This window comes from Trachurus japonicus, chromosome 7 (genome assembly GCF_045865225.1).
Source record: "Trachurus japonicus isolate A0001 chromosome 7, Traja_1.0".
NCBI classification, from domain to species: Eukaryota; Metazoa; Chordata; class Actinopteri; order Carangiformes; family Carangidae; genus Trachurus; species Trachurus japonicus.
In genome coordinates this window covers 11,399,169-11,425,820 of record NC_140913.1, presented here as the reverse complement: position 1 = coordinate 11,425,820, position 26,652 = coordinate 11,399,169, and the positions used below count along the sequence as shown (strand labels likewise).

Genomic DNA, 26,652 nt, shown 5'->3' with positions numbered 1-26,652 from the left:
ATCCTGTGTGTCATATATATATATATATATATATATATATATATATATATATATATATATACGCTCTCTCACACAGAGACCAACAGAGGAGTTGTTGAGTTATTTGGGTGTCTCAATGAAAATGTTTTTGACCAACCTCTTATGCTCTTGGTATGTGTATGCTATATCAGTTACCATCAGTTTCCAGGACAGAGAGACCAGAGGGAGTGAAGAGGATGCTGGAACTTTCATATATTATGTATAGGTAAACCATTAATAATTCATAATTAGATATAACTGTAGAATTCAAAATACAGCATTGCTTAAACACTTATTTTTCTTTTTTTTACATAAATATAGCACCAACAACAACAAAAAAGGCCCAATAAAAATAGTGACATTTTTTGACCCTGTCTCCATTCTCTATAAATGCAGGTAAACAAATTCGCCAGAACACTACCAGTTTCTGTATATAGGTCTTATCGCTTTTACGTTTAATTATGTAATTACATTTTTATTATGAACTGTTATTTTTGGACAAATTGTTTACTACCTTTCAGGCTGCGTGCTACGTCACGACACACCCCTATATGGTAGGGAGACAGCTGGAGACTCAGTCGGAGACTGATAGGCCTCTCGACCAATGGGCGCAGACTGTGTCCCGGGAGTGGAGAGCTGTGATTGGACGGCGGAGGCAATATATATATGTATAGATATGCCTGACTGCTAAACCGTGGGGGCGGGATCATGGAGAAGTGCGGTCCATCTATATTGATACAGATCTAAAAAAACTGGACTAACACAGAGTCGCTTACGTTGCGCTTCGCATGGATTAATGTAAGTTTTCCCACCACTTTTCCTCTACCTTTGCGACTGTCGCCTGCAAGGAAAGGTGTAATGCCGCCCGTAGCACACTGTAGTTTTTTGTTGTTGCTCTTTCTCGTGTCGTTCTTGCTGAGAGAAGTGCTTTCAGGCCGAGAGGCACACACGCTTTTTAGGCCAGTAAAGTGGGCTGCTGCCTGCCGCCGCTGCTGGTAACGTAGCGTTAGCCGCTGTTAATGCTCTCTAGCGGGCTGCAGTATTTTTGACATACCACTGACTCAAACAATGTACCCAGTCAGCCTAGGCGTAATGTCATTGTAGAGAGGCCATTTCACAGCAGCCCCCGCTACTGTAAGACAATAATACCTACGGTGTAGTGTCGGGAAAGAGGGGGGGCAAAATAAACGTTTTAGTTTTTTGTAACTGCTGGCGGGTTTTTTTTTCTTCTTCTTTTTCTGCTAGCTAGTGTCCGAGCCCCGTTAACGTCTGACCGCTCGTGCGTGGTGGGGAGAGAGGGAGAAGAGGAGAAGAGGAGGAGGAGAAGGGGGGGCACGGCGAAACTCCTTTTAAAAATGTGGCAATTGAATATGGCCGTGTGTGCTGCTGGCAATATGAAACAACCCCAGTGACATGACTTGAGGCGAATAAGAAATGGTTAGAATCCATTATTCAAGTCGTCGGAGATCACACATTCAAACACGTGAACTTTCACGTTACGTTTCTTGCTTTTTTCTCTTTCTCTTCTCCCCCTTCAACCTCGCACGTTTTTTCCTCCCCTCCAACAATGCTACGGAGCGGGGGGGAGTGAGTTGAGTGAGGGAGAAACATTAAACTTGAAACTTGTTTGGGTGCAGTGCTGCTGTGTGCAGTGTAACTTTGTGAGCCGAACCTCGCAGAAGATGTTAAATGGCCTCTTTAAATGTCTGAAGTGTTATTATCGGCGGTGTTTACCTTCGGCCGAGCACCGCAGCGACTGAATTGCCAGATTTAATGAATGACGTTTGGCGTGACAGTGTTGTCCGTGGAAGAAATAACGGGACGTAGGGGCTCCAGCGTTACTCAATTCCCAGCCAACTACCCCCCCTCCCCAGCCCCCTCCCCGGACTGACCGTTACATAGCCCTGCCTAATTCACTCCTCCTTTCTTTCCTTTCTTCTGTTGACAGTTTTGTTTTATACCCGAGGAGAAAAGTTTTTTTCAGCGTGGTGGAGAAATTGTTAAAAACCCGCCTTCAACTCCACTGGCTCGGAAAATTTTTGGGCGACCTGGCTCCAACATTTTGGGCCCCCTCCCCTCTGCTTACTGCACAAAGTGAAGGTTGATATGCCACAGCAGGTAAGAGAGGAATCACCAGTTTTGTTGTTTTTGTGTGTGTGTGCATGTGTGTGACAGAAACGCACCATGGGCTCTGGTGTTAGCATGCAAGTTGTGAGCTAGCAGCTTGCACATTAGCAAAACAAAATCTTGCAGCTTTTACCCCCCCATTTTTTTTTATTGTGTTTACGTGCGCTGAGGCCTCATGCCTTTTTTTTTTTTTACGTTGCAGATTCATTCCGCATTTCAGCAAACTTCCATAACCAGCCTTGTCCCGGTTGTGTTTTGTGTGTGTGGTGTTATTGTTATAGGCGGGTGCTTCCCTCCACATTCCACATGTGTATGTCTGCCTTGCCTGCCTGCCTGCCTGCCTGCATGCAGCAGGGCCAGTGCGCAAATCCCTTGCAAATCCAAAAACACCGATAGGGAAACAACCCGAAATGTATGGCATTAACTCCGGTTTACGTTAACGTGTATTTAAAAACTGGCAGGCAGATGTTGCACATCGGTGATGTCTGTCATCCGTTCCTGGAGGTTGTCAGTGGCTGATGTGGAGGAGAGGCTGCTCCTCTCGGGCGGCGAGGACAAAGGGACAGATTAGCATGGAGCTGAGTGGAGCAGAATGGACATGGGTAGTAGACTTCAGCCAGTTTGATATAAATGTTTTTGTTATTGTGTGACTCGTGGGAAGCACACACACCTACACAGAAGTGCACAGCCTGTTGTAAAGTTAACTTGGTTTGTGATATTGTATTCTACATGTTTTATCTATGGCCATCAGCGAGCAGCATCCGTTATAATGGGCATTATTTTTTGTTTTATTTGGAGGCTGAAGTTTAGAGAGAAACTTTGGTCCTGCTTTTTTTTTTTAAGAGGAATAAAACTGATACTATACATTGAGAGATTGATTTTAGCTTTAGTTGGACAACAATCTTTCTCTTGCACTGTCTGATTTACTAATCAGCTTTTTCTTTTTTTTTTGCACTGTTGTATGTCAAAACACCATAGCTGTGCTGCTCTGTTTGTAGTGCTGCACTGGAATTACAGGGACTGTTCCAGCCTCTTTTTTTGTGGTGTTGACTCGGCTAAACATGATGAAAGACAATGTGTGAGTTTAGAAAGTTGTTTTGTTGCAGTATTTGTATGTTTGCTTGTTTAAGCGGATTGTAATTTTTCCTGGGTTGCTGCTCCCCTACGTTGTGAGTAAACACACATGCTGCAACCTGCAATGACATGATTCACTGACCACTTACCTCCCACTGCTGGTGGGCCATAACCTTGTGCATGCTTTCATATTGGCAGCTCAGAGGGATACAGTACGTAAGGCGGTCGATGTACAGTTCATCGCGGTTCCACGAGTCTGGAAATAGCTGGAAATGGAGAGGTTTTGTAATGAAAGGGACAATTGCTGTGTCACTTTGCTGTGTTGATTCCTTCATCTAAAGGTACCCTCCACCCACCTATTACCTCAGTGGGATACAAAGGGCCTTTTTCTGTAATGAGGTGCTTAGTGGAGCACATTGTGCTCAGGAGGTTTGTATTCTGCTGAGTTACAGGCAGGTTGTAAAATGATAACAGATGCATGGGGGCCTCAAGGTGCAGCACTATTTTGAAACATAAGCGAATTCCCAGCAATATGGATTGCTTGTATGAATTTGTGCATGCGTGCGCACACACATTCACATATTTGGACCAACAAGTCTGCACACTCACACACTTGTTGCTATGAGTTAAAATTTTCCAGTGTCTTTGTTGAGTTCACAAGACATTTCTGCTTTTTATTTGCTTTTGCAAAAAGTGATGTTTGCAGTTACGGCTCATTACAATGCACATCCAACAATTGTTAGACTGTTTTTAAAGTGTTTCCTTCATCCTACAGTACTGGAAGCAAATATTTAAAATGAGAATTGTTGTCATTCTATTACTACTACTTACTTATTACTAAACCTAAAGTGTCCATCATGTCAGGGTAAAGTGTGGTTGGTGTCAAAACCTGATGCAGGAACAGAAATAGGATGTTTGTGTTTATGATATTACATCTTATGATGTTTGATTTCTATTTCAGTTAACGACCTACAGGGCAGTCACTAACAATCATTTTCACTATGGAATAACCTGATGAGTTTTGAATCCATTAGTTGATAATTTGTATGAAACTAATTGAATATGAATCAAATGAACTCTCTGATTTTTCTTGTCCAACCAGCTGTCTAACAACCTGTCCAAGATAAAAATTAAGCATAGCAGCAATACCATTAATTACAACTACTAAATTAAATTGACTGAAAAATTGTTTTTGGGTTTTTGTTTTTTTCCCTCTATGAATGGATACCACATTGCTATAACAATTTGATATCACCATAAACCCTTTTCAGTAATTTACACTGACATTAACCACAATAGCCTAATATACAGTATAGATTTCACAAGGATGATATACATTTTTTGGGGGCGTTATTACAAAATTTGGATTATTTTATATTCCATCCTGAGCACCTAATACAGTACAAGCTGTTTTTTTGTCGGTCATTGCTGCTGTTCAGTCTCCCCATTAAGCATCAGATGAGGGATTTTGCCGTGCAGTGTTTTGACAAGTGTAGTGATGAGAATATGCCAGATTTTGGTAGATAAATAATAGTTTTGTTTTGGTATATTGCTGTCAAGGCACTGGTTTGTTTATATTTGACAAACTGTGATGCTGGCATGGCTACCTCTTGTCCTGAGTCAACACTGCAATTGGATGTTTTCAAAGTTCAGATAATATTTGACTACTGATTCCAGTTTAGTCTGTGCTGATCACTTCAGATCTAGATGATCCCTTGTAACAATGTTGTTACAGATAGAGGCTCAGGCTTAGCTGAAAGATGTTTTAAAACAAGTGTTAATGTGTAAGTTCAGGGAACTGATGGTTGCATTCACTCAAATGTTGGTTAATTTGTATCTGACAGCTACTAAATCTGACAGACAAGCATCTTTCCACTGTCTTTAAACTACATAACTCCTCTTAACAGAGAGCAGTATTTTTCTTTACCTTGTACTTCATACCATTTTAACAAAGAGGATGCAGATATTAATAATTAATTTTATGTCATATCGATCTTGCTTAAATTGTTACAGTCAGGCATCATTCAACAATCAATCAACATTGAATAATGCATTCATTAATTCAAACTTAATTCATAAATCTTACATATATTGAAAAGGTGTAGGCTGAAGCTATGTTTATATACCCTTTAATTCTTCATTTCAGTTAAACCTTTTGGAGCTCTTTATGGTTTCAGTGTTACAGAAAGTAGCAGAAATCTTATAATCAACGAATGAAGCCAAATAAATAAACGGCATTAAAGTTGCAGTCAAATCCCAAATGATCAATCCTGTTTGCTTTCTATCATACTGTTTTAATTCAATCCAAACATCTTAACACTCTGTCATAAGTTTTGTTGTTTTTGTCTGTTAAACTGATCTCCATTCAAACCGGTTTCTGTTCTGCTTATGTCAAACAAAACCCCCGTGTGGTGTAGTAGAAGGTTGTCCCCAAGGGAAGATCTACCAAACCCCAGGTGCCAGAGATGGCAAAGTGTCATGAAACATCCAGAGGTGGCATCACTGTTGTGTGATATGTTTCAGCAATAGAGCGGAGGGGAAAAAAAGACATTTGTGTGCTTTGTGACATTCACATGTGCGGGAATACTCCTCTTTTGTTATTCCTTTATTCCTACGGCCAGTCTCCCTCTACCCTCCTCCCTCCTTTTAATGTGAACGTGCTAAACAGGGGCTAATGGATTCCTTATGAGAGGTAGTTGTGTTGCTACAATGTAAATGTAGTGGAGGCTCTGGTGTTGTGGCTGGTGTGATTAGGCCTTGTTTGAAGCCCCTAAGGGGCTTGGCGAGATAAACGTCAATAGCGGCTCGGCTAGCAGTTTAAGGTCACAGGATACAATACAAGCAGCGCTTTCAGAATCGCAAGTTCTCAGGGTTTAACAGAATGACTTGGTGGAGGTATACTGGAGGTATACTAGGCATATAGAGCCTAGAGATCACAGGGTTCGTGTAACGTGTTGTGGTGCGAGTACTTATGGGGTGAGAAGTTCAATTTCCCACAGTACGAAATACGAATAATATATTAATTGCCATTTGGATAATGGTGTCACCATCAAGATGCAGTTCTCTGCACCTGTATTGTAGTGTGCGCAGGGGTATGTTTAGGGAGTTAATTTCTTATTGAACTATATTTCTTCAACAAGTTTTCTTATTTCATGCAGTTTTCTTGAATGGGCCATGAGTTGGGTCGAACTTGGGAAAACCCTGTGAACAGTATTTTTGCAGTTTTGCTTTGAGCAACGCACATGGTATTGCTAGGATTTCATTAATCCATGCAATGCGCCTGAGGATAGTGAAACTTTAAGTACACTGGCTGCTCATTTCCTTACACTCTCCTATAATCAATTCAACCAAATCTATACAAATTTAATTGGTTGTCAGTACGCTGAATATTTGCCACGGTGATGAAGCCGTCCCCTCAGGCACGCATCTAAAACCAGTTACCAGTCATTTGCAGTGTTCATCAGCATCCATTTGACCTGTCAGACTGACTTAAGATAAAGTGTAGGCCCACTTTTCTTTCAGCAGGGCCACGCGGGGCTTAACGTGGTCCGAGAACAGCTTAAATGCTTAACAAGAGACTAAAATCACCATCAGTCTGACTTCTGCAGAGGTAACTCAAGACAGCGAATCTGATGCGGTGTTCAAGTGACGGCAGCATAGCGTAATGTTTTTAGGATAAAAGCAGCACGACACATCTACAGGTAAGATGCCTTCAGAGAACCAAACCTCGCAACCCTGCCAGACTCCAGTTCCCTGATGCTAGCCAAATAACACTTTTCAAAGGTTATTATTTGCATGACATTTTACGCGTGAATAGTTATGATGCTCAAGACTTTAAAGTCCTTTAAATTGATTGGAAAAAAGTCCACCAGCCATGGATTCAGCCTGTTGCTGATGTTTTCTTCCTGTCACCCCTTCAGTGCTCCAGCAGAAGTTGGACAAAACTATTAAAGATCTTGGAAAAGTCATGAATGCGTCTCTCCCAGTGAAAGAAATCCAATTATAATTTTGGCCACAGGTTGGGTAATAACAACAACACCACCAACAACAAGCACCTGCTCAGATTTTATTCATGCAGTTTGTTCTGTGTGACATGATGAAATGTCCATGGCCGTAAATTTTACTGTAACAAAAAACCAACAGAAAGCCTCGCCTTTTTCTCATGTCACACAAACACAGGCTTTTTAACAAGAAACAATCAAAGTCTGCCTGTGTTTCCTAAAACGCTCTGCTCATTCATTGACTTTGATTTGGCTTAATTGGAATCAGACTACCAAACTCCAGGCTAAAGATATTTCCTGAAGCAGCCAAAAGTCTATTATAACCATCGCTGCCTTCTGTGTGGGTAAATGGACTCAGTTTCCATTGATTTAAACTGGGGCTTTTTAATTAGACTGATGTGAGACTTAAGTTGAATGTGTTTTACTGCCACACTAAAAGCACGGCTTGCTCATTAGTGCAGCCACTCATTAAACCTGGGAGTGTGTGCGTGTGTGTGTGCGCTGGTACTTCAATCTTTATGAGGACCAGTTTGAGTTATAGACCCGAAGGAGTGGGGACATTTTGGCCGCTCGTCACAACTTCAAATTGCTGTTTGAGAGTTAAGACTTAGTTTTAGAGATTGTTTAAGTTGGGGTTAGGCATCAAGTTGTGATGGGTAGAGTTTCTAAATCCCTTTTCATGTAGAGATCTGTCTACCTTTTTTGCTTGTTTACATAGAACCAATCTGGGAGGGAAAAAAAAAAAAAAAAAACGCCCCCCTGTGTGTGGCTATAGATGTCATGGTGGCGTTCTGGAATCAGAAGCGTGAAGTAATGCAACAACGTCAGCACCGGTCCTGCCATGTCAGCTCTCCCTTTTACACAGATGTGGGAGGGGCTCTGTGACGAAGGTTGGTTTAAAAATGAAAGAGCTAGGACCTATGTGTTTCATACCATCTTTTCAGCTCAGGGAGTGGGGGGAGTGAAGGCGCCCTGAAGAGTGACACAGTAGACTGTGACACACTGCTCTTGGCTCCAACCCTTAAGGTGGTAGTTTGTGTTTTTTGACATGGGGCTGTCTGAGGTACTAACTGACGTACTGTATATTGCTGCCGTGCACGGGGCCATCTGCAAAAACGTTTTCATCCACCTACAGAAAACAATCAGTTGAAGTGTTCCCTTTATTTTGAGCATTATCCTTTGTAAGAGTAACACAGCGTGTAGTGTCGCTGCGTCCAGAAAGAGAGGCGTGGCCTTTGTGATTCAGTGACCTCAAGTAGTGATACATTTGTAAGCAGCTGTAACATTTTGACAGCAACTAAATCCACAATTGTTTGTTTGTTTTATATGTTTATGCTTATTTGACAAATAAGAAACATATTGTTAACACTTTGGAGAGAGACGGGTGAGTGGTTTTCCCTCTTGCAAACGCTTAAATAACTAGGAAAATAGCATCATGTTGTGACATCATGAGTCATCCTTTAACATTATCCTCCATCGTTTGAGTGTTTCTGAATATTTCAGGGACTTTGCCACAGAGCGAGGAGGAAACATTTGCAAATGAGATTCAGCTTCTGTCTCCTTCTTGCTCACTCTTTCTGTGTCTGTCTGTTGAGGCCCAGTGTAAGGGGCTTTCACTGAGCTGCTAACCCTCCTTCCCAACCTTATTTTTTCTTCCCCTCCATTCCTCATTTTCTCTTTCCTGATGCTACTGTAGCACAGAGAGGGAGAGACAAGCCCACGGAGGGGGATTGGTTGTAACTCAACAGGCCCCCCACAGCAGGCTCCACCCCTCTCATCCTGTTTGTGGGACAATTAGTCATCCAAAAGTGTTGCAGATGACCAGGCAACTGGCTGTACACACAATCACACACACACACACACACACACACACAAAATATGGTTTACGTCAATTGTTTTTTATTGCTATAGGTGTAAATATTTCATGCCTCTGTCTCATGTCTTCTCCCTTCCTGCGTCCTTACACACACACACACACACACACACACACCATAGATCCAGTGTAAATGCAGAACAGCAGGCCAAAGCCGACAGGACAGGACAAAGCATGTTTTTGGCTCTGAGCTACAAAACTCTCGCTCTCGCTCTCTCCCTCACACACTCTCCCTTTCTCATGTATATTGTTAGCATGTGATATTAAGCTCTATAGGCTTTTGGAGTTGGATTCAGCAGCTTTAATGAAATAACATGGGTATTATTGTATTGCATATTATGTGCCCATATATCAGAGAAGTCCAGAAAAAAGTTACTTTTACAGACTGTTTCCAGAGGGTTTTTACAGCCCAGTTCCTTTTAATATTAAATAAAAATATAACATGAAATCAGTCATTTTGCAACCTTCTTGGCACTTTTAAACACTCAGAACCATCTGTAACTGAAGGATGGCAGATCTGTTAACACCCTCTCATCTTTTTTTTTTTCTTGTACCGTTCATTTACAGTTTCATCATGTACTGAAGACTAGCTGGAGTTGACAGCTTTATGTCCGGTTTTTGGATTTATATTTGGTCTTAAAGCCAGCCCTCGGTAGATTTACAAATTGGCTTCCTGAAACCTGGTTTGGTATCCTCTCTGTAAATCTATTAAATAGAAACTGAGACAGAGAGACTAAGTCGAGCTTTATTTTAGTTCGTATTTTTATATCCTTTATTCTCATGTCTATCATCACAAATCACAAAAGAAAAACAACTCTTAAATCAAACTGATTGTCAGAGTCTGGTACTGAACTTTGAACCCACCTCTGGGGAAATTCGATGAAAATGTAGTGTTCAAGAAATCTAATATAGATTAATGTAATATTTTAGTTTAATTTTATACAATTTATTTGCCTACTATATTTTCTTTGCTTTATAATAATTATTGATTTGTACCTCAGCTGTTTCTCTTTCCTTCCATTTTATCGTCTCTGTAGTTTCCTTCACCCTGTGCTCATCTTGCACTTGACCGTCTTGCCAGGCCTTAGACCTAAGCAGCGTGCATGTGTGTGGGCTGTGTAATTATTAAAACGGAGTCCAAACTCCTGCTCCACCTTTTTGGTTAATGTGTCATCGTGTCCTCCACACTGATGCATCATGAGGGAAAATAAAGTATTCTCATATACTCCTGCCCGAATTCTCTCTCTGCTGAGTCAGATTTCGGTGTTTGGATGCAGGATTAACTTGTTTCTGTGCAGAATAGTACAGCCAATATACAGTATTTGTTTTATAATACACACCTGCAAACTGGTCACCTTTTGGCTACAGTCACCTTTTTTTTAAATGTCAACCAGGGTAGTAGAAGTGAATGAAGAGGGTTTCAGTTTTATATGTTGTCACCTTTTTCACTACTCCAGAGTTTGTAGGTCTGATAATATCATAAAATATAATTTGCCTCATGAAATTTCCCAAATTTATTTAAATCTACAATTAAATGTACTGTAAATCAATAATCTTTATTCTGCTCTAATGTCACATCAAACAACAATTATCTAACACTAGATTTTACAAATATATTAATGCATTCTGGCAGATGCTCACATTTATTTCCAAATTCTTTTTAGTAATATACAATATAAAAAAATTGCAATTAAAAGCAAATGAAAAGAGAGTGAATTATCTCAACAGATGAGTAATGGACAAGCACAGATCTTTATTCTGTCTTTATTGCTTCACCTCAGGTGGTCAGACTAAGTTTTATTTGCATACTTGTCCACTGTTAAATGAGTACAGGATGGGTTTAATGCAACACAGCTTTGTCTGTCTTTTTTGTTTTTTTGTTTTGGTTACAGAAATTGGTCTTAAATCAAATTCCTGGTAGCAGTAAAATCTTAATTTGCCTTTAAACGTGCTCTGTCTCGTCTTTCTTCCAGTCCGTCTCTGCCTCATTTCCCTCTGATGTCGTTTGCGCCTCTTCCTCTCTTCCACCACCGCCAGCATTTTTACGCTCTCTGTTCCAGCCTCTCCTTCTTGTCTGTCCTTACTTTTGCATACAGCATGTTTTTTTTTTCTTGTTATGGTTTTTCTGTGTTGCGCCGTCCTGCCCCCCCCCCCTTTTTTTTTCTCCCTCCCGCTGTGTGCTGTATTATGTAGCGTTTAAGACTCTATTTGCTTTTGGCAGGAGCTGGAGTCTGCTTGGGTCAGATTTGTTTTAGTACTACGCTGATCGCGGCTTGTAGTGTATGCCCCAGAGTTTGCAGCAGAAGAGGAAAACACGGCTACACACTCACATGTAGTCCCTCTTTACCTAACACATGCACACTACACACTTACGTCCCCTTCAGACTGAATTTTGGGAATTTGGAAAAATTATGCATAGTGAAGATATATGATATGATTGTTTGTGTGCCATGCCATCTTTAACACACCACAGTTTGAAACTATGCGGAAGCCTTTTGATAATGTATATAAAATTTCAGGTCTGTCAGTAGAGTCCGATTTTTGATGTTGGTGACTTCTTTTGTAGTGAACTGCTTTGAGATCAGAACTTGCTTTGCGATTGGATGGCAAGATTGGCTGTTTGGTCTGCTATGTGTTGCCAGTGGAGAGTGGGACTAGTTTCTAATTGAATGAAATGACATCATGAGAGCAACAATATAATGGATTTTATTTTGATGAATACCTCAGTGAGCCAAAAAAAAGGACGTACATTACTTTAACTCCTGCTGGGAATGTAGTTTGAAAACACATTTTGTTTCCCCCCATCTTTGAGATGTTAAATGCTGAAATTAAAGTAATGAAAAAATGAGTAAGTAATGAAGAGTTTACACTATTATTTTGGTTTTCTAATTGGATATTTTCTTATTCTTGAATAAATCTTCTCTGCCCATTTGTTTTTGTTCTTTTCTCTATGAAATCAAATATCAGATATTTCACAGGGTGGAGGGGAAATGATTAGTCCTGTAATTGATTCTTTTACAGACATGAAGCAATTGCTGTAGTAATTGGCTGCTTCAGTGTTGGGATTTGCTGCTTTTCTTTGTCTTGTGTGATAGCAAGAACTTAAAGGTTATAGCTACAACCTTTTCATCAAAATGATACATTTTTCAAAAACAATACATCCAAAGTAAGGGGTGCAGAATAAAAGTATTAATTTTACTTAACACAAAAAGAAAAAAGTGTAGAAATAATTGTTTTATTAATTTTGACAGGTCCAAATTATATAAATATTTACATCTGGTTACGTTGGCAACATTGGCATGAAATGATCCCTGCGCCAACAGCATTAGTACGTTGATCTCACGTGAGGCGGCGCTCAGGGGCTGCCAGATCGTGATAGCTCTGTGAAGAAATGGCATCGTGCTAATGCTAATGCTAACTAATGGTCAGTCGGTAAGCTGTATCGTTTCCGGTGCAGGCGTGATGCTGTGGGTTTGTCGGGTTTGTCTGCAGGTGAGTTAGTGTGAAATGATTCAGATGTGTTTTCAGTCCGCTGTCAACACCGGAGCTGCTGCTCGTTTAATACGGTTAGCATTAGCTTAGCTTTAGCTACTAGCCGCTCCCTATAGGCGTACCTGGCAACCAGTACAATTGAAGGATGGAGCGACACCGGTAGGAATTAAACTTGTACCTAACCCCTTTAAAATATTGGGGATTTGGATTTGTAGAATTAAACTTCATTGCAAAGTTGGGCGATAATTTTGAGAATTGACAGACATGTGACGATCAATATAAAAAAACAGGTTGATAAAAAGTTTGATAGAAAAAGACCTGTGAACAAGCATTTCCATTCCTGTTTCCGAAGCCTATCATGTCGCTTGATCCTAAAGTTGTTACTTCCTTACAGCCACAAACGCTGACCTAGGCATGCTACATCATGAGCCCCGCTAGCTTGACAAAACACAGCACAGCGCCGCCATTGCAACCCCGAAGCCTGCACTGCACTCACTCACTCACTCAGTCAATATTATGAACTGGTGTGTGGTGACCGGTAGTATTTAAAAATCAGCGCAAGTGAGATGGCAGTGGGAGAGCACCGCTATTTGGTCAACAAGAAAGGTAGAACAAGTTCTCTTGAGTGGGAACATGATGAGTAAAAACATTTACCTTAACTTATTTTAGCGCACTGCTGAACTGATTCTGCCCACCGCACAAGCAGAATGAACGGGAAAAAAAAGAAGCTTGTATCCTTTAAGCGGCAGCTCTATCGCGTAAAACAACATCCTTCTACAAGTCAACGATCGTTCTTTATTCTACCAACACGTGCCAGTTAATTCACAAAAGCCAATGAGTCATTCTTGGCTGGTGAATTATACCCCTTTCCCACTGGCCAAAAAACCCGTTTAAACCCGCTAACAATCGGCTTTTGGTGGCAGTGGGAAAGGCGCACCGAGCCGCGTCGACGCGACTTGGCAAGCGACGCGGGTTAAAATCGCCTTTAATCGGCTCGGCTCTGCTCGGCTTGCAGTGGGAACGTCAGACCCGCGTCAACCCGCTAATTTACGTGATGACACTGAACGTTACGTGACGCTACGTCATCGCGCCGGTCGCGTCTCATATCACGTACCAAAACAAAGCTCTGCTCCACTCTGCTCTCATCCGAGACTGGGATCAAAGGATCAGAGAACACTGACCAAAAACGATAGAAAAAAAGAAAAGAAAAGAAGCGACAGTCTGTTTAACTGATGTGTTGTGCCGCGGACGTCCGTCATCCGGCCGCAGCAGACTCTCTGTCCTCCGCGGTCCTGGTGCTCCAGTTCAGCCAGCCAGAGAGTCTGCCTCGGCGGATTGACACTCCTCGGCGGGCGGCTGTGGCATGACTGTGTGTGTCTCTTGCACCGCGGATGAGAGCGGGGCGACTGGTTTATGCTCTGTCTGATCCCCCAGCGGGGGGTCAGACTCGGCTCATTTTGGTCAATGGGAAAGGGGCCAAATGCCGATTGTTAGCGGGTCGACCCGCGTTTAAAAAACCTGCGTCGACCCGCTAATTTTAGTGGGAAAACGGCTTTAGTTAGTTAGCTCCTCTGACCTGTTGTTGCTGGTTCATGAAGAACCAAAGGAAATATTTATTTATCAGACCTTACTGATGTCAGGTCACTTGAGTTGATTTCCCTTTGCTTATAATAATTTAAACAGTTATAGCTATGAAAGGTGGTTGAATAAAGAGTTGAAGTTGAATTCAATGTTTTTTTTCTTGTGGTCCTTATTAAAAGAACGTCATTAAGCATAAAATGCCCCACAAATATTTAAAAGAAAATGATCGATAATTATAGATATCGATAATCAATATGATTTTTTTTTATTGATATCACCCAGCCCTACTTCACTACATGATAAATTACATTAATTTATCTTTTTGACACAGTGACAAATGAATGATTGCAGGCTGCGGCCCTCACCCTGAGCATCAACGATCAAAACCGAATTGGCACATGTGATCAGCACATCTGAAACGAGTGGACCGCAGATTTATTTATTAAGCTGTCTGGGCTCTGTAACAAGGTTGGACAAGCCACAGCCTCAGAAGCGTGCGTGCGCACACACACACACACACACACATACAGGGTTGGCATGGAGCAATACACACCAGTGTTATTAACATCAAGAGACAGAAAAGAAGGCTCAGGCCACATGGCTGATCTCATAAACTAAAATCGACTGACCACCGTCCTCAAATCGAGCTATTACTGTCAGTCCTCCGATTCCAGCCACATCAAAAGGAAAGATACTATCTTCACCTATTCATTTCACCACCCATGCATGAAGAAGATCACAGCGTACTAATGCCCTACCTGTCGGGTCCAAAAAGTAAAATCAACCCGCACACCTCGACTGTATTTGGCAGAAACAGTGGTATTACAGGTTTACCTTTGAAGCCGCAAGGCAGTGAAATGTTGGAAATTTGAGGAGCTATGTAAACCATTGTTGTTGATACTTGCACTGTATTAACACTAGTGTTTTGGTCTGCTATTGTTATCTAAAGGAACAAAAGTATTGGTTTCTGCCATTTGTATCATGCAAATTATTGTAACATAATGCTGGTGTCAGGTCAGATCTCCAGTGTATACTCACTCTTACCAGTTGTTTCAGTGTGACAACATCCATCCTTTTGTTTGCACGACAATTCTATTGTCAGGTCAAGGTCAGATTTTGTGCAGTCGGTCCATGCGTTGGTATGATGTTACTCGTGTGTGTGATCTACTTTTGGGGCCGTCAAAACAAAGTGGAAGCGTATGTTGACATGGTGTTGGTGACTGTGGGCATGTGCAAATTGTTACATGCTCACATCTGGCACACTGGTCATGTTACGGTGTGCCAGTCTGTCTTGTGGCCATAATAACGTGTTGTAGGGAAAACATTAATTTATACATGTATGTATTTTGATATTTGTCCATGTTGTTTGTGTGTGTGTGAGGGCTCCAGTGTGTTTGTGTGTTTGTGTGTATGTGTGCGCGCTGAAAGCTGACACAGCTGTTTGACAGTAACAGCACTGTTTCTCAACACTATCTACAGTTTCACTCTTTGGCTCTCCTCCAATCAACTCCTGCCTCTTCACTCTGTCACCATTTCTCCCCATCTCAGATTTTCTCTTTCTGTCTGTCCTCCCGTTTCACTCTGGGCATGTGTTTGTGGTTTGTTTTCGTGTGTGTGTGTGTGCGCACACGGCTGTTATTGTGTCCTAGCCTGTAGTGTGTAACGCATTTAAAGCCCTGGAAGGTTCATTTTTGTTTTGAGCTCTTGTAAGTGCAAACTTCCACTTCAGATGGTCACCTAGCTTTTCACGGTCTTTCCACAAAGTTGCTTAAAGTTGTTTTTCCTGCTGTTTGTTTACACATCCACACAAATTAGTTGTGTGTTAAAGTCTGAGGATTAAATATCACCTACGTCAGGCAGGCCTCTTACAGTCAGTAGGATCACTGGAATGGGTAAGCTAAGCTCTAAAAAAAACAACACATGAGACCTGGAGAGACCCCAGTTACTGTTAGGTGTAGCTGCACAGTTTGTTTCAGGCCTTTTTTATGAGTTAGTTTGGTTTTGATAGAGCTGAAAAAAATTTGGACAGAAGTCTGCAGAGCATGTTCTCAGTATTTCACTGGACAGCAGCCATTTCAAACCAAACTTGACATTTTCAATCCGTTTAATCTTCCGAACTGAAAACAGTACACTGCCGCAGTGCAAACAACAACAGCAAAAAAAGTGTCATATTTCTACTGTCCCTGTTCCTCAACCATTTAGAATATGAAGCTGCAATGGAACAAGTGGGCTGAGGTGGCAAGTGTGACAATGACTGGACATTGTGAAGAGCCTGTGGGTGTGTCAGTGATATGAAGGGGTGAAAAGTTGACAGTTCACATCCAGGAGATGCTGCTTTTTGCCCTGTTCAACACACTGTAACCTGAATTACTGTCATTAGTTTTGTTTTTTTCAGCTGCAAATATTGAGTGACTAATTGTTTTTTGTGCAGTACATACAGTGCAAATTAAGCTATAGCACATTTGCATTAAAATGGTGCAGTGACACTCAGGTTTTAGTTTGTTTACAGTTGTATTGGACGAAGAGTGCAGGCTCTTTAATTGTGCATATTTCTGAGTTTTACGACAGTGCAGCAGGACAATAATATTCACAAAACAACCACCGAGCGCTTTTTCTAATGTGGCTAAACTGGAATGTTTTTGACTGGTCAATTTGGGTTGCCTGACCTCAGTCCAACTTTTACACTCACAAGAAAGAGACTGAAGACAAAATCCCAAAGCAAGCAGGGAGTACAGACGCCTGGCATTGCATCACCTGGAAGAATGAAAAGATGCATTATACAGAGTATTTTACATACACATTTACAAATCATCATTTTCTCCATTGTTTTTCCAAATGCAAAAAAATTGCACAAAGATCGTCTGAAGGAATCCTACTGATACTCATGGTTTAAGATGCAGGCTTTCAGCCCCATCACCCAGGCTAAGAGGCCCCTCTGCTGGCTTGGTGCCAGGGCAAGCAGGGAGGTTAGGTATTTTAATTCACCTTACCTAGGAAAGGAAATTGTTTGCACCAGAGTGAAACAAACAATGGAACCAATTTTTTTGTGACAGTGCAGATGCCATCAGACAGAGCTAATCCTGCAAGAGGGAAACAAAATCATTCTGGATTCTCTCATAAAACCTGTGTGCCCTGAGAACGCATGCAAATAGGGTGAGTGATCAAATTATAGGAGGTATGTCAATATGAACTCTTCAATATTAGTTTACTCTTGTTGATTTCATGTCCCGCTCACCTATGAAGTGACATTAACTGATTGTACTGTGTGGAATGTGCTGCAGGGGATGCCATGAATCACATGTGCATAATCGTAATATTCTTTTTAACATAGTGTCCCATCCCCTCTAAACTTTTCTGCTAACAGAGTTGCATAACTTTAGAAATTCAGATACACACTAAATCAACCTCTCAATTTTTCCCTACTATGAAATTCCCACTGTCACAACTTCCTCCCCTGGTGATGCCAGAATCCGACTGGACACCTGTCATAGAGTTGAGTGTATTTTGGGCAGAAAGTCCTGATGGAAAAAATCAGTTCAGGACTCACCGCTTTTGCTCACATTGCTGATGGGGAGAGTGCAGACGTTATCGCTTTTGGCAATAATTGTCTTGGCAACAATGCAAATCAAGAAGTGGTTCCAGTTGAGCAGGGGTTACAAATTGTCCGAACTATCAAGATTGATTTGCCTCTGAGCTTAGATCAATTGCAAAATAGTACTGACGTGAAACTCGTGCAAGTTTATCGTGTTTACTGCTGCATTTAGTGCTAAAAAAGAGTCAAAATGAACAGCACTTTCTCCTCAAGTGCTGCCAGTGTCTTTTCCAAGATGTTGAAATGAAATGAATCATAATGGACAGTTGAGAGCACGGCATAAATTATAAACCACTTTGACTGTGATAACTGCAAATAATTTCTTTCAGTACAAAGTTCCACCATTTTCACTTGCTTTAAAATGATGAAAAGTCTTCAATTGCTCATGTCTGTGATGTGGTTAGGCAAGTTTGACATTTAACTGCTCAGATGAGAAGCAGGCAGAGAATTTTCAATTCAAAATCACATATATAGTCAGTACCACGCACTTATAACAACAAAACGATTAGGATTCAGATGATTCTGTGCTACATAAATGGTAAAATCATATCAGTGGATTAGGTGATGCCTTAAAACACATTGATTATATTCTATTGTTTTGATTGTTTTAACCAAGTGGATTAATTCATCAAAAACAAAACAAAACTGGGGTATCTCAAAGTTGAGTTTTTTAAAGGCTGGAGTTAAATATTAGGATACTTTGTGTACATAATCAATAGGACGCATTATAAGCTGATATCAAATCAGAACAGTCAATATGAATCAAAAAAGCATTTCACATCCAGTGGCATTCAAATCCTGACCCTTCAAATGGACTAATGGTAAAAGTTGTAAATCTTTGATGATATTTCCACAGATGTAATAACATCTCATGTCACATTTCCATGATTTTCTACATTTACTTGGGTCATCTTTCACTGGTTTCTCTTCTCCTTTTGTGAAGGGAGGTCCACTAAAAGTAGGAAGTACTGAAGCTGCTTTCCACAGCATTTAGAATATGTGACCAGCTCTTATCATGGCATTTCACAGGAACAATCGGCTTTATCCTGGCTCAACTACTGTCTGCTTTAGGTGATGAGGAACACTGATTGGCTTTTATAAACATCCACTTCAACAAATTTGTGCTGTACTTGTGTTTGGGTGAAGTTTGATGACGGTCATCATCCTGGAAAAGCCATGTCCATTGGAATGGTTGGGGGATCTGAACAGGATTTCAGGTGAATTAGCTGTACTTTTACCCTGTGGCGCTGCTTTACAGCATCTGATATATTGTTGAGTTTAATGGAGTCATAACATCAGATTCAATACCAAAAAGAGGAATTCAACTAGATATGAAGATTATAAATAGGAGTATTTCCTCAGATTAGGGCTGCACGATAAATCGTTAAAAAACCCACGATCTCGATTCACACCATCCAACACCAACATCTCATTTCTGAATGGAAATGATTCTTCTGTGTTTTATGCATCACAAACAAACGCTTTTCGTCTATGAGTTTCTCAAGTGTCACCAAACGCCGCACTGTCGTTGCTGTCTCACAGCAGAGATAACAGAGTTCATGGAGCGCAAGATAAAACACAACAACTGTCATGACACGGTAACTTTGCGTCACAACTTCGTCGGGCAGAACGGGACGCGTCACGAAGGAAAGGCCGTTTACGTTGCCGTTAGCCGAGCCGCGGCTCCAGAGCAGAGACGGTAAACACTCTGCTCCAAACGCCACACCGCGGGCAGAGCGTCACGTTCACATGACTCCTGAATAAAAATGAAACACTTAAAAGTAACACTAAACTTTAACAATGGAGACACCTAAATAGTTGGAGCGGATCAAGTAATACAATACATCCATGATTGAGGTCCGGCCGCGTTCACATAACAAATGGACGCGCACCCGAGTGTTCACACTGACCCAAACACACTGCACTCAGGCTCAAAGTTCAGCTAGACCGACCTGAACACTGCTTGTGTGAAAAAACACCCTTGATTCACTTGCTGTCAGAATTTTACATACATTTTTAGTGCAAACACTTGATATTGACTCTGCTATAGCTGGTGTTTAAGTATGTTCAATAAATGTTTTAAAATAACAAGATTAGTCATATAATCACATTTCAAGTCAACTTTTAACATTGATCTAACGCAAGGCAGCATGGAATCACACCTTCAAAAATCTATTATTTTTATTTTATTTTTCCTTTATTTGTTCGAGAAGGACAGTGTACATTAATGAACATTTTTAAAAAGATAAAATGTAAATGCACTCAATTATAGCCAAAAGGCTAATTTCCATTGGCAGTCCCCCTGCCAGAAGGAGTATGGCAATGAGACCTATAATAAAAGTAGCAGATGACAGAAAAGACATACATTACACTTTAGCCCCCACCCTCCCACCCGTACGCACACACGCAGAAACACCCTCCAATCCACAACCAGTACTCTCTTTACCCCTCAGCAACACAGCAATGTATACATCCCCCATTCAGGCAAGGGGATACTCATATCATCAACAACAACAACAAGTACACAAATTACAATTAAGCCATGTACTACAGGGGATTCAGGGACTAGTGTTGACAGATTCTACTGGGAAATAAAAACAAATCTACTCCATTCATTAATCTTTTACCTATAGGGCCCTGCCATGTCCTGTGTCAGCCCCCCATCACAAACAACACACTTGCCACTGGACTTAACAAATAAATAATAAACATTTCAATTTGTGAAAAAAAAATAGTGCCAGAGCAAAAAAGAAAATGTGATTCACAATTTTCCCGGAATCGTGCAGCTCTATCTCAGATGTAGTTTAGCAGAGAGGCTCTGTGAAGTAAGCTATAAGGGCAAACAAGAGTATGGGAAATATATTTATAACAACAATGTTGTAAATTATACGGTCACAACTGCAGGATGGACTTGAGGATCTGGCTGTTTGAGGGATTATTGTGGTGGTTATTGTGGGTTAGGTATTAAAAGACCGGACTGAAAAAACCTAGAGGTCATGCACAACAAAGCTCTTTGCTGTTCTACAGAGAGGTGGTGACGCTGATAGAAACACATTTTATTTACTGGTATTACTCATATGTTTTGAGGTATTATCCATGTGTAGTATGTAGTATGTGCATGAGGTTGTATATGGACCCATGGGCAGAAGTACAATTAACGATTACAGAAAATGAAAAGCTTTGAAGAGCTCAATTCCAGCTCAGCCTCACATTTCTTCTCTACCCAGCCCCCCTCCCCCCCTGGCAGCTTTCACTGGATTCAGCATCACTTACATAACGCTGTCATTCCATGGATGCCTTGTAACTTAACTGTTTTTTTTTCTCCTACACATTTGTCCTCAAATCAAATGTTTCACCCTCTTTTTTGAGGACTTACTTGGATTTAAATATCAGATGCCCTGATGAATCGCCTCTGTTTGTGCCGAAGGACAAATTACTACTGCTGTTCTCTTTGTACCTTTTCTTTTTTATTAGGGATCTCTTGATACCACAGATTTGGTATCCTGAACCAATAACAATGAAAATTCCATGATTCACATTTCACAATACCAACTTAGATATCACAGCAACAAACAGGAAACATATGCATGTTGCTAATGTAAAGTTGACAACTGAAACTAGTTAATCCTGATTTTTGTGTATAGATCTGTGTGACCCTATTTAAACTGCATAGATAATTCCCCCCCCTCATTTCAAGCGCTCACTGTTGCACTGTTTGCAGACTGGCAGCCTATAACTTCTCCCTTATGATATGAATTACACATATGTAAATACATATAGCATTCACTAGGTCTTGGCATTTTATTGAAAAAACAAAACAACAACTTTTTTTTTACAAGTTGCTGCAGACCTGTTGCTGCATCTGTAGTTGGTGCTGCTGCTCCGTCTGCCTTTTTCTCTTCCAGCTCATTACACTGCTCTCATCAGTCCCGCAAAAAATCACATCCACGTTACTGTGTAAAAGAAACAAGTACTGTCACATATGCAGGTGCACTGACGCATCCACCCCAGCACAGAGCTGAAATGTAAACAAACAACTGAATTGTAAACGACTTCCTGACCACCTGCATTTCTATATCTTCCACTAGTGACATGTTCACAAGTGTTTGATCAAAATGTCTGAATCTGAATCAGCTGACCAGAGCTTTGCTATACAGCAGCTTTTGGCACTGGTGTTTTCTCTAAGACATACACCTTCATTCCAGTGAACATTCAAGAACAGTGTGTGTGTGTGTTCCTGTAAATATCTGCTTGTATACACAGCTGCTGAAATCAGGAAAGTGGTTTTGTTTCCCAAGGATGTATGTTGGTTTACTCAGAGAGGGAAAAAACCAAGCAACAAACAACAGCCACAACAAGTCTAAACAGAGGTAATGATTTGTACTACTCCCTCAGTACCCCCCCCCCCCCCTCCCGTCCTCTCCCCACTTGCTCTCTGCTCCATATGGTGTCTGTTGGTTGTGGTATTTGTATACTGCAACTCTGTGTGCTTTGTAGCGACTTGGTGAAGACCTCATGCCTGGCCGGGAAACGGGGAGCATTCGTCTTCTGTGGTACATGTAACTAACGTACACATGCATGCGATTACACACACAACACAAATCCATTAATTCAGGCACATTTGCAGAAGTAAACAGACGAGAGCCCGACTGAACGTCTGCGCACACACTTTGCTCTGCCCAACCCCTCCCTTATTCCACTTGTTTACAGTTGTGCTGGTCACCGCAGAGTCGAAGCTGTCACTCAGAATCAGATCGTGCTTTCACATGTGGTGATTCAGACCGCCTGTTTAAAAAAACAACCATCATGACTGACAGACTTGTACTTTATGGCTTCACCAGAGGCTTGATTCCTATTTTGATAGTTGCTTGTACTTCTGATTGTGTGTTTGTCTTCTAATAGTGAAAATGTGTAGTTCTTGCTTGGCCGGGCTCTTATGTGTGACTGGAAGGGTGTGTCATTGTCTGCAATGCCACAACCCAGCCCCCCCCCCCCACCACCCCCTTTTTGTTTTTCTCTCCTTGGTCTGCTTTCAAGTACGACAGAAATGCCAAGGAAAATAATCCATAAAAGCAGTGGCAGACGGGACTGTTTCAGTGACATCTCTTGAAGAGAAATTGTTTTCAAGGAAGGAAAGGGTTCTTCACTAGAAGGAATGGGATGTGGAGATCAAAACAAATTCCAGCCAGCAGTTATTTCTAAGACCTTTAATACACAGGAAGTCGGGATTTGAAGCAAACATTTCTTTTGACCATGGTTGAAATAAATTACAGATTTAGAGTCAAAATAGAGACAAATGTTGTCTTTGCATTGGTGTTGAATCTTTGGATTCTCAGTGTTTTAATACATTTTTGAAATTCCTATACTTATATTTGCTCGGACTTAGTAAAATTAATAAAAAGAGTTAAAAAAAAAAAGAAAAATAATTTTAAAAAAGGGCATCTTTAAGGATTTTTACCTTTTTTTTTTAGGATGACACCACCTGTGAGACAGGTGGGTCTGTGGAGAAACAAGGTGGTGGTGGGGGGTGGCATGGAGCACAGGATGAGGTCTGCGCTGGATAGCACTGAGCCTTAATAATGTGCACTCTCTCATGGTTAAAGTCTGTTATTTAATGCTGAAAGAACAGTTAAAATTTGATCGTCTCCCTGTCTGACAGATGCCAGAATTAGTCAGGGATGCGATTTTCCTCTTATGAAGAACACAGCTTTTTTTTTGCCTTGTGTGCTGCCTGTGTCTTATTTAAATAGAGATGTAGTTCAGTGATTGAAAAACTTCCATGTAACCCCCCCCCTCCTGCTCAGTTTTACAACTTGTTCAAATATTCATAAAGACGACGATTCGTTTTTTCAAATTTCTATCCAAAAAACGTGCGCGTTAGTTGGCCAACAGACGAGGGTGCTGACAAGGACAAAGCAGGAGTTATCAAGCCAGCTGAGGCCGGAGCCGTGTTGCTGAGCAGCTTTCTCTGCAGGAGCCGCTCGCACACGCTGTTCATGCGCTTGTAAACACACACACACTCTCTCAAAGACGCCCCGCTGTTTGCAGTCTGCAGGAACTCCTCTAATCTAAGTGATGTATCGAGAGAAACAAGCATCTCTAACGTGTTTTTCACATGTGCTGCACGCATCTTTTTCTGTCCGTCCATTCTCCCACTCAACACAATTTTGTATTTGGAAGAAATGAAAATCAAAGTCTGTTCTCTACAAAAAACAAGTCACATCTCATAGCTTTTGTTTCAAAGGGATTTTTTTGAAGTAATACAATACTGACAATATTTATTTTTATTTAACTGTTTTCTCTTATTTGTTAGAAGCTATGACTGTTTTTGATAAAGGTTTTTTTTTTAATTTAATACCAAAACTCTATGAAAGTAAAACCTTATGAGGTCGTCTGAACTCAGTATATGGACCTTAAAGAGACAATGAATGCAGCATTGGGACAAGTTAATGTAAAAGCTTGTTCTTCAATAACCACTCTGGTATCATTTATATGGACAGAGAAACATGCTATATGTTTTTATTTCCCAGCTCAGCACTCAGGAGGTCATACAAACCCTCCTGGTGCCCCAGCAGCAGGTTAACCTGGTTGGCCCGAGCTTTTATCTCATCACTGTGACATGTGGAGAGATAATACGCAAAGCAATAAATGCAAGGTATTTCAAACTAGCTCACTAATTACAAATGGGCTACTTGTGGTGTTGTGGAAAAAGTCAGATGAAGCAGTCAATGTCTCCATAATAGTTCCTGTTTTGCTGTTAATATAGTAACCCCAAACATCCACACTGTAGTAATCTGACCCATTTTACTAGTGGCTGTTTGTTTCTCCCCCATTCTCATTTACAAAATCTCATTTTTAAGGAGTCAAGCCCCCAACTGTTACTCACACTGACTTGCCCTCAGCAAAACAAAACAACAAAACCTACTAAATCTCCACTGTGAAATTCACTGTAGCTTAGTATTAGAACTGGCGCTCAGGCTTTATTACCCTGGTGGGGTTGGCCAGAGCAGCCTGAGCCTCTTTGCTGCAATTCCTCATTAATCAGTGGCTGTTATGAAATTTGTTTATTCTCCAGATACAATTATATATTTTTTTCTCTAAATAGCTTATCTTGCCCAGATTCACACTCGAGCCCTTCTATCAACCATTATAATTTTGATATGAGTAAACATCAGGAGATGGTGGTAGCAAACTAGCCACAGCCACATGTGGGTATTAAGGACATCTATCCGACTCCCATGATTACAGGGAGATAAGGTTAAAAAATTGGTATTCTTTATGTTATGTGTTCATCTCTCCCTTTTTGTTCATTTCCTAATTATTGTTATTTTTTAGAGCTGACTGTAAAGCCACCCTATCCCGTATCTTATTTGGACACGTTCATTCCTTTAACTTTATTTTGTCGGTCTGCTGCTCAGTTCTAGGAACGGCATGAGTGTGTCGTCCTTGGTATATTGGTGTCTATGTTCTCTCATTCAAGTTCAGCTATGTTTTTATGTACAGGATGTGCCGGAGCTGGTAACTAGAAAAGAGGAAGGGAGAGAGCGGGAGATGGAGGGATGGAGCGAGAGATGAGTCATTTTCTCTGTCAGACACTGTTGTTTTCCACTAAGCCCTGTTATTTTCGCTCATAAAAATCGATGCCAGGTAGTGGGTGGAAAAAGACTCCCTTTTTTTGTTTTCACATTTGGTGTAATTTTATAATGGGGGCAGACTGTGGTTAAACTTGAAACATTTGCATGGACTTGTCCCTATGTAACCTTCATCTCCCTTTTTTCTATTACGAAGACATGTATTGTGAAGTTACTCCATGTATGATTCAAATATGTGGTATGTTACATTGAAATGCTTGAAATATGTGAGCTCTTAAAGGTTTGTCCCCTTCCTAATACTTACAATAATTATAATAGTCATTTTTTGTCCTCTTCGGGGCAGTAGAAACAAAACGCTAATATGATATTACCATATAAATTGATATGGCAAAGACTTTTATTTTACACATTCTGCTGTGATTGTACTGCTACATTCACAGATTGTCACTTATTTTGTCTGTCAGCGGGTTTCAAGAAAAGTTCTCTACTTGAGAGTGAGCAGCTTTAAAACCAAAGATCAGAAATAGTCCATAATAATAATCCATCGAAATGATATGGATTAGAACCGTCTTAAGTATTTTCACAGCACTTCGCCCGTACTAACGGTTATCACTTTGCCCAGGATCTTTAGACTGATAGATGGTTGCTAGTTGGTTATAACGCTACAACCTCCATCGCCAACTGCACTGTTGGTCACTCTGTTAAAAGTTCAGTGTCTACAATGCAGTGTTTCCCGTTAATTAACCAGACTGTGGCCCGCCACAGTCTCTCACGGAAAAAAATTAAACAGCGTTTCAGCATCTCTCATCTCTGCCAGTCAGCCCCTCCACCTGCCGTCTCTCTCGCGTGCGGTCGCACCACACGTGTACACACACACACACACACGTACGTACACACACAGACACGGGCGTAGTACAGATTGTGCAATAAGAAAGGTGCTATGTGTAGATACTCTAAAAGGTCATTTGGTGCCAACCGCTAGACAGCCAGCCTGTTACCTGCAGCTGGCAACAGCGGCCCTTCTGCCCTGTGGTGTAGCGCCACATACCAGTCACTGCCCAAGGCAGTGGAGTTACAATGCAGTTGTTTTTAAAGTTATACTCGGCTATCCTATCGGCTATGCTGGTGTGCTGTTTGTTAAGTAGCAGGTGTAAAGGTATGATGCTGAGTCTCTGTTGGCTGATAATCAAGCAGCAGTAGTAGTGCTTTCCATTTGGATTCAGTCATCGTGAGCCAAAAATGCTGTAATTAGTTTAAAATGTTTGCCATTTTGTACACTCAAGGGATGAACTAGGGATCGAC

At 41.0% G+C, this 26,652-nt stretch overlaps 1 protein-coding gene across 3 annotated transcripts in view; it reads left to right on the top strand.

Annotated features, from left to right (window-relative positions):
• The first annotated feature begins 658 nt into the window (after positions 1-658).
• The window catches only part of LOC146984221 (vitamin D3 receptor A), a 76,916-nt gene continuing 50,922 nt past the window's right edge, over positions 659-26,652 (top strand). The window contains exons 1-2 of one of the 3 annotated variants that reach the window (XM_085781178.1): positions 659-816; positions 1,967-2,136. In XM_085781178.1, the coding sequence (XP_085637304.1) occupies positions 2,125-2,136 (12 nt within the window). In that variant the 5' untranslated portion in view covers positions 659-816; positions 1,967-2,124. The remainder of the gene's footprint in view (positions 817-1,966; positions 2,137-26,652) is intronic. The other 2 variants (XM_085781179.1, XM_085781181.1) reach the window with 2 other exon arrangements.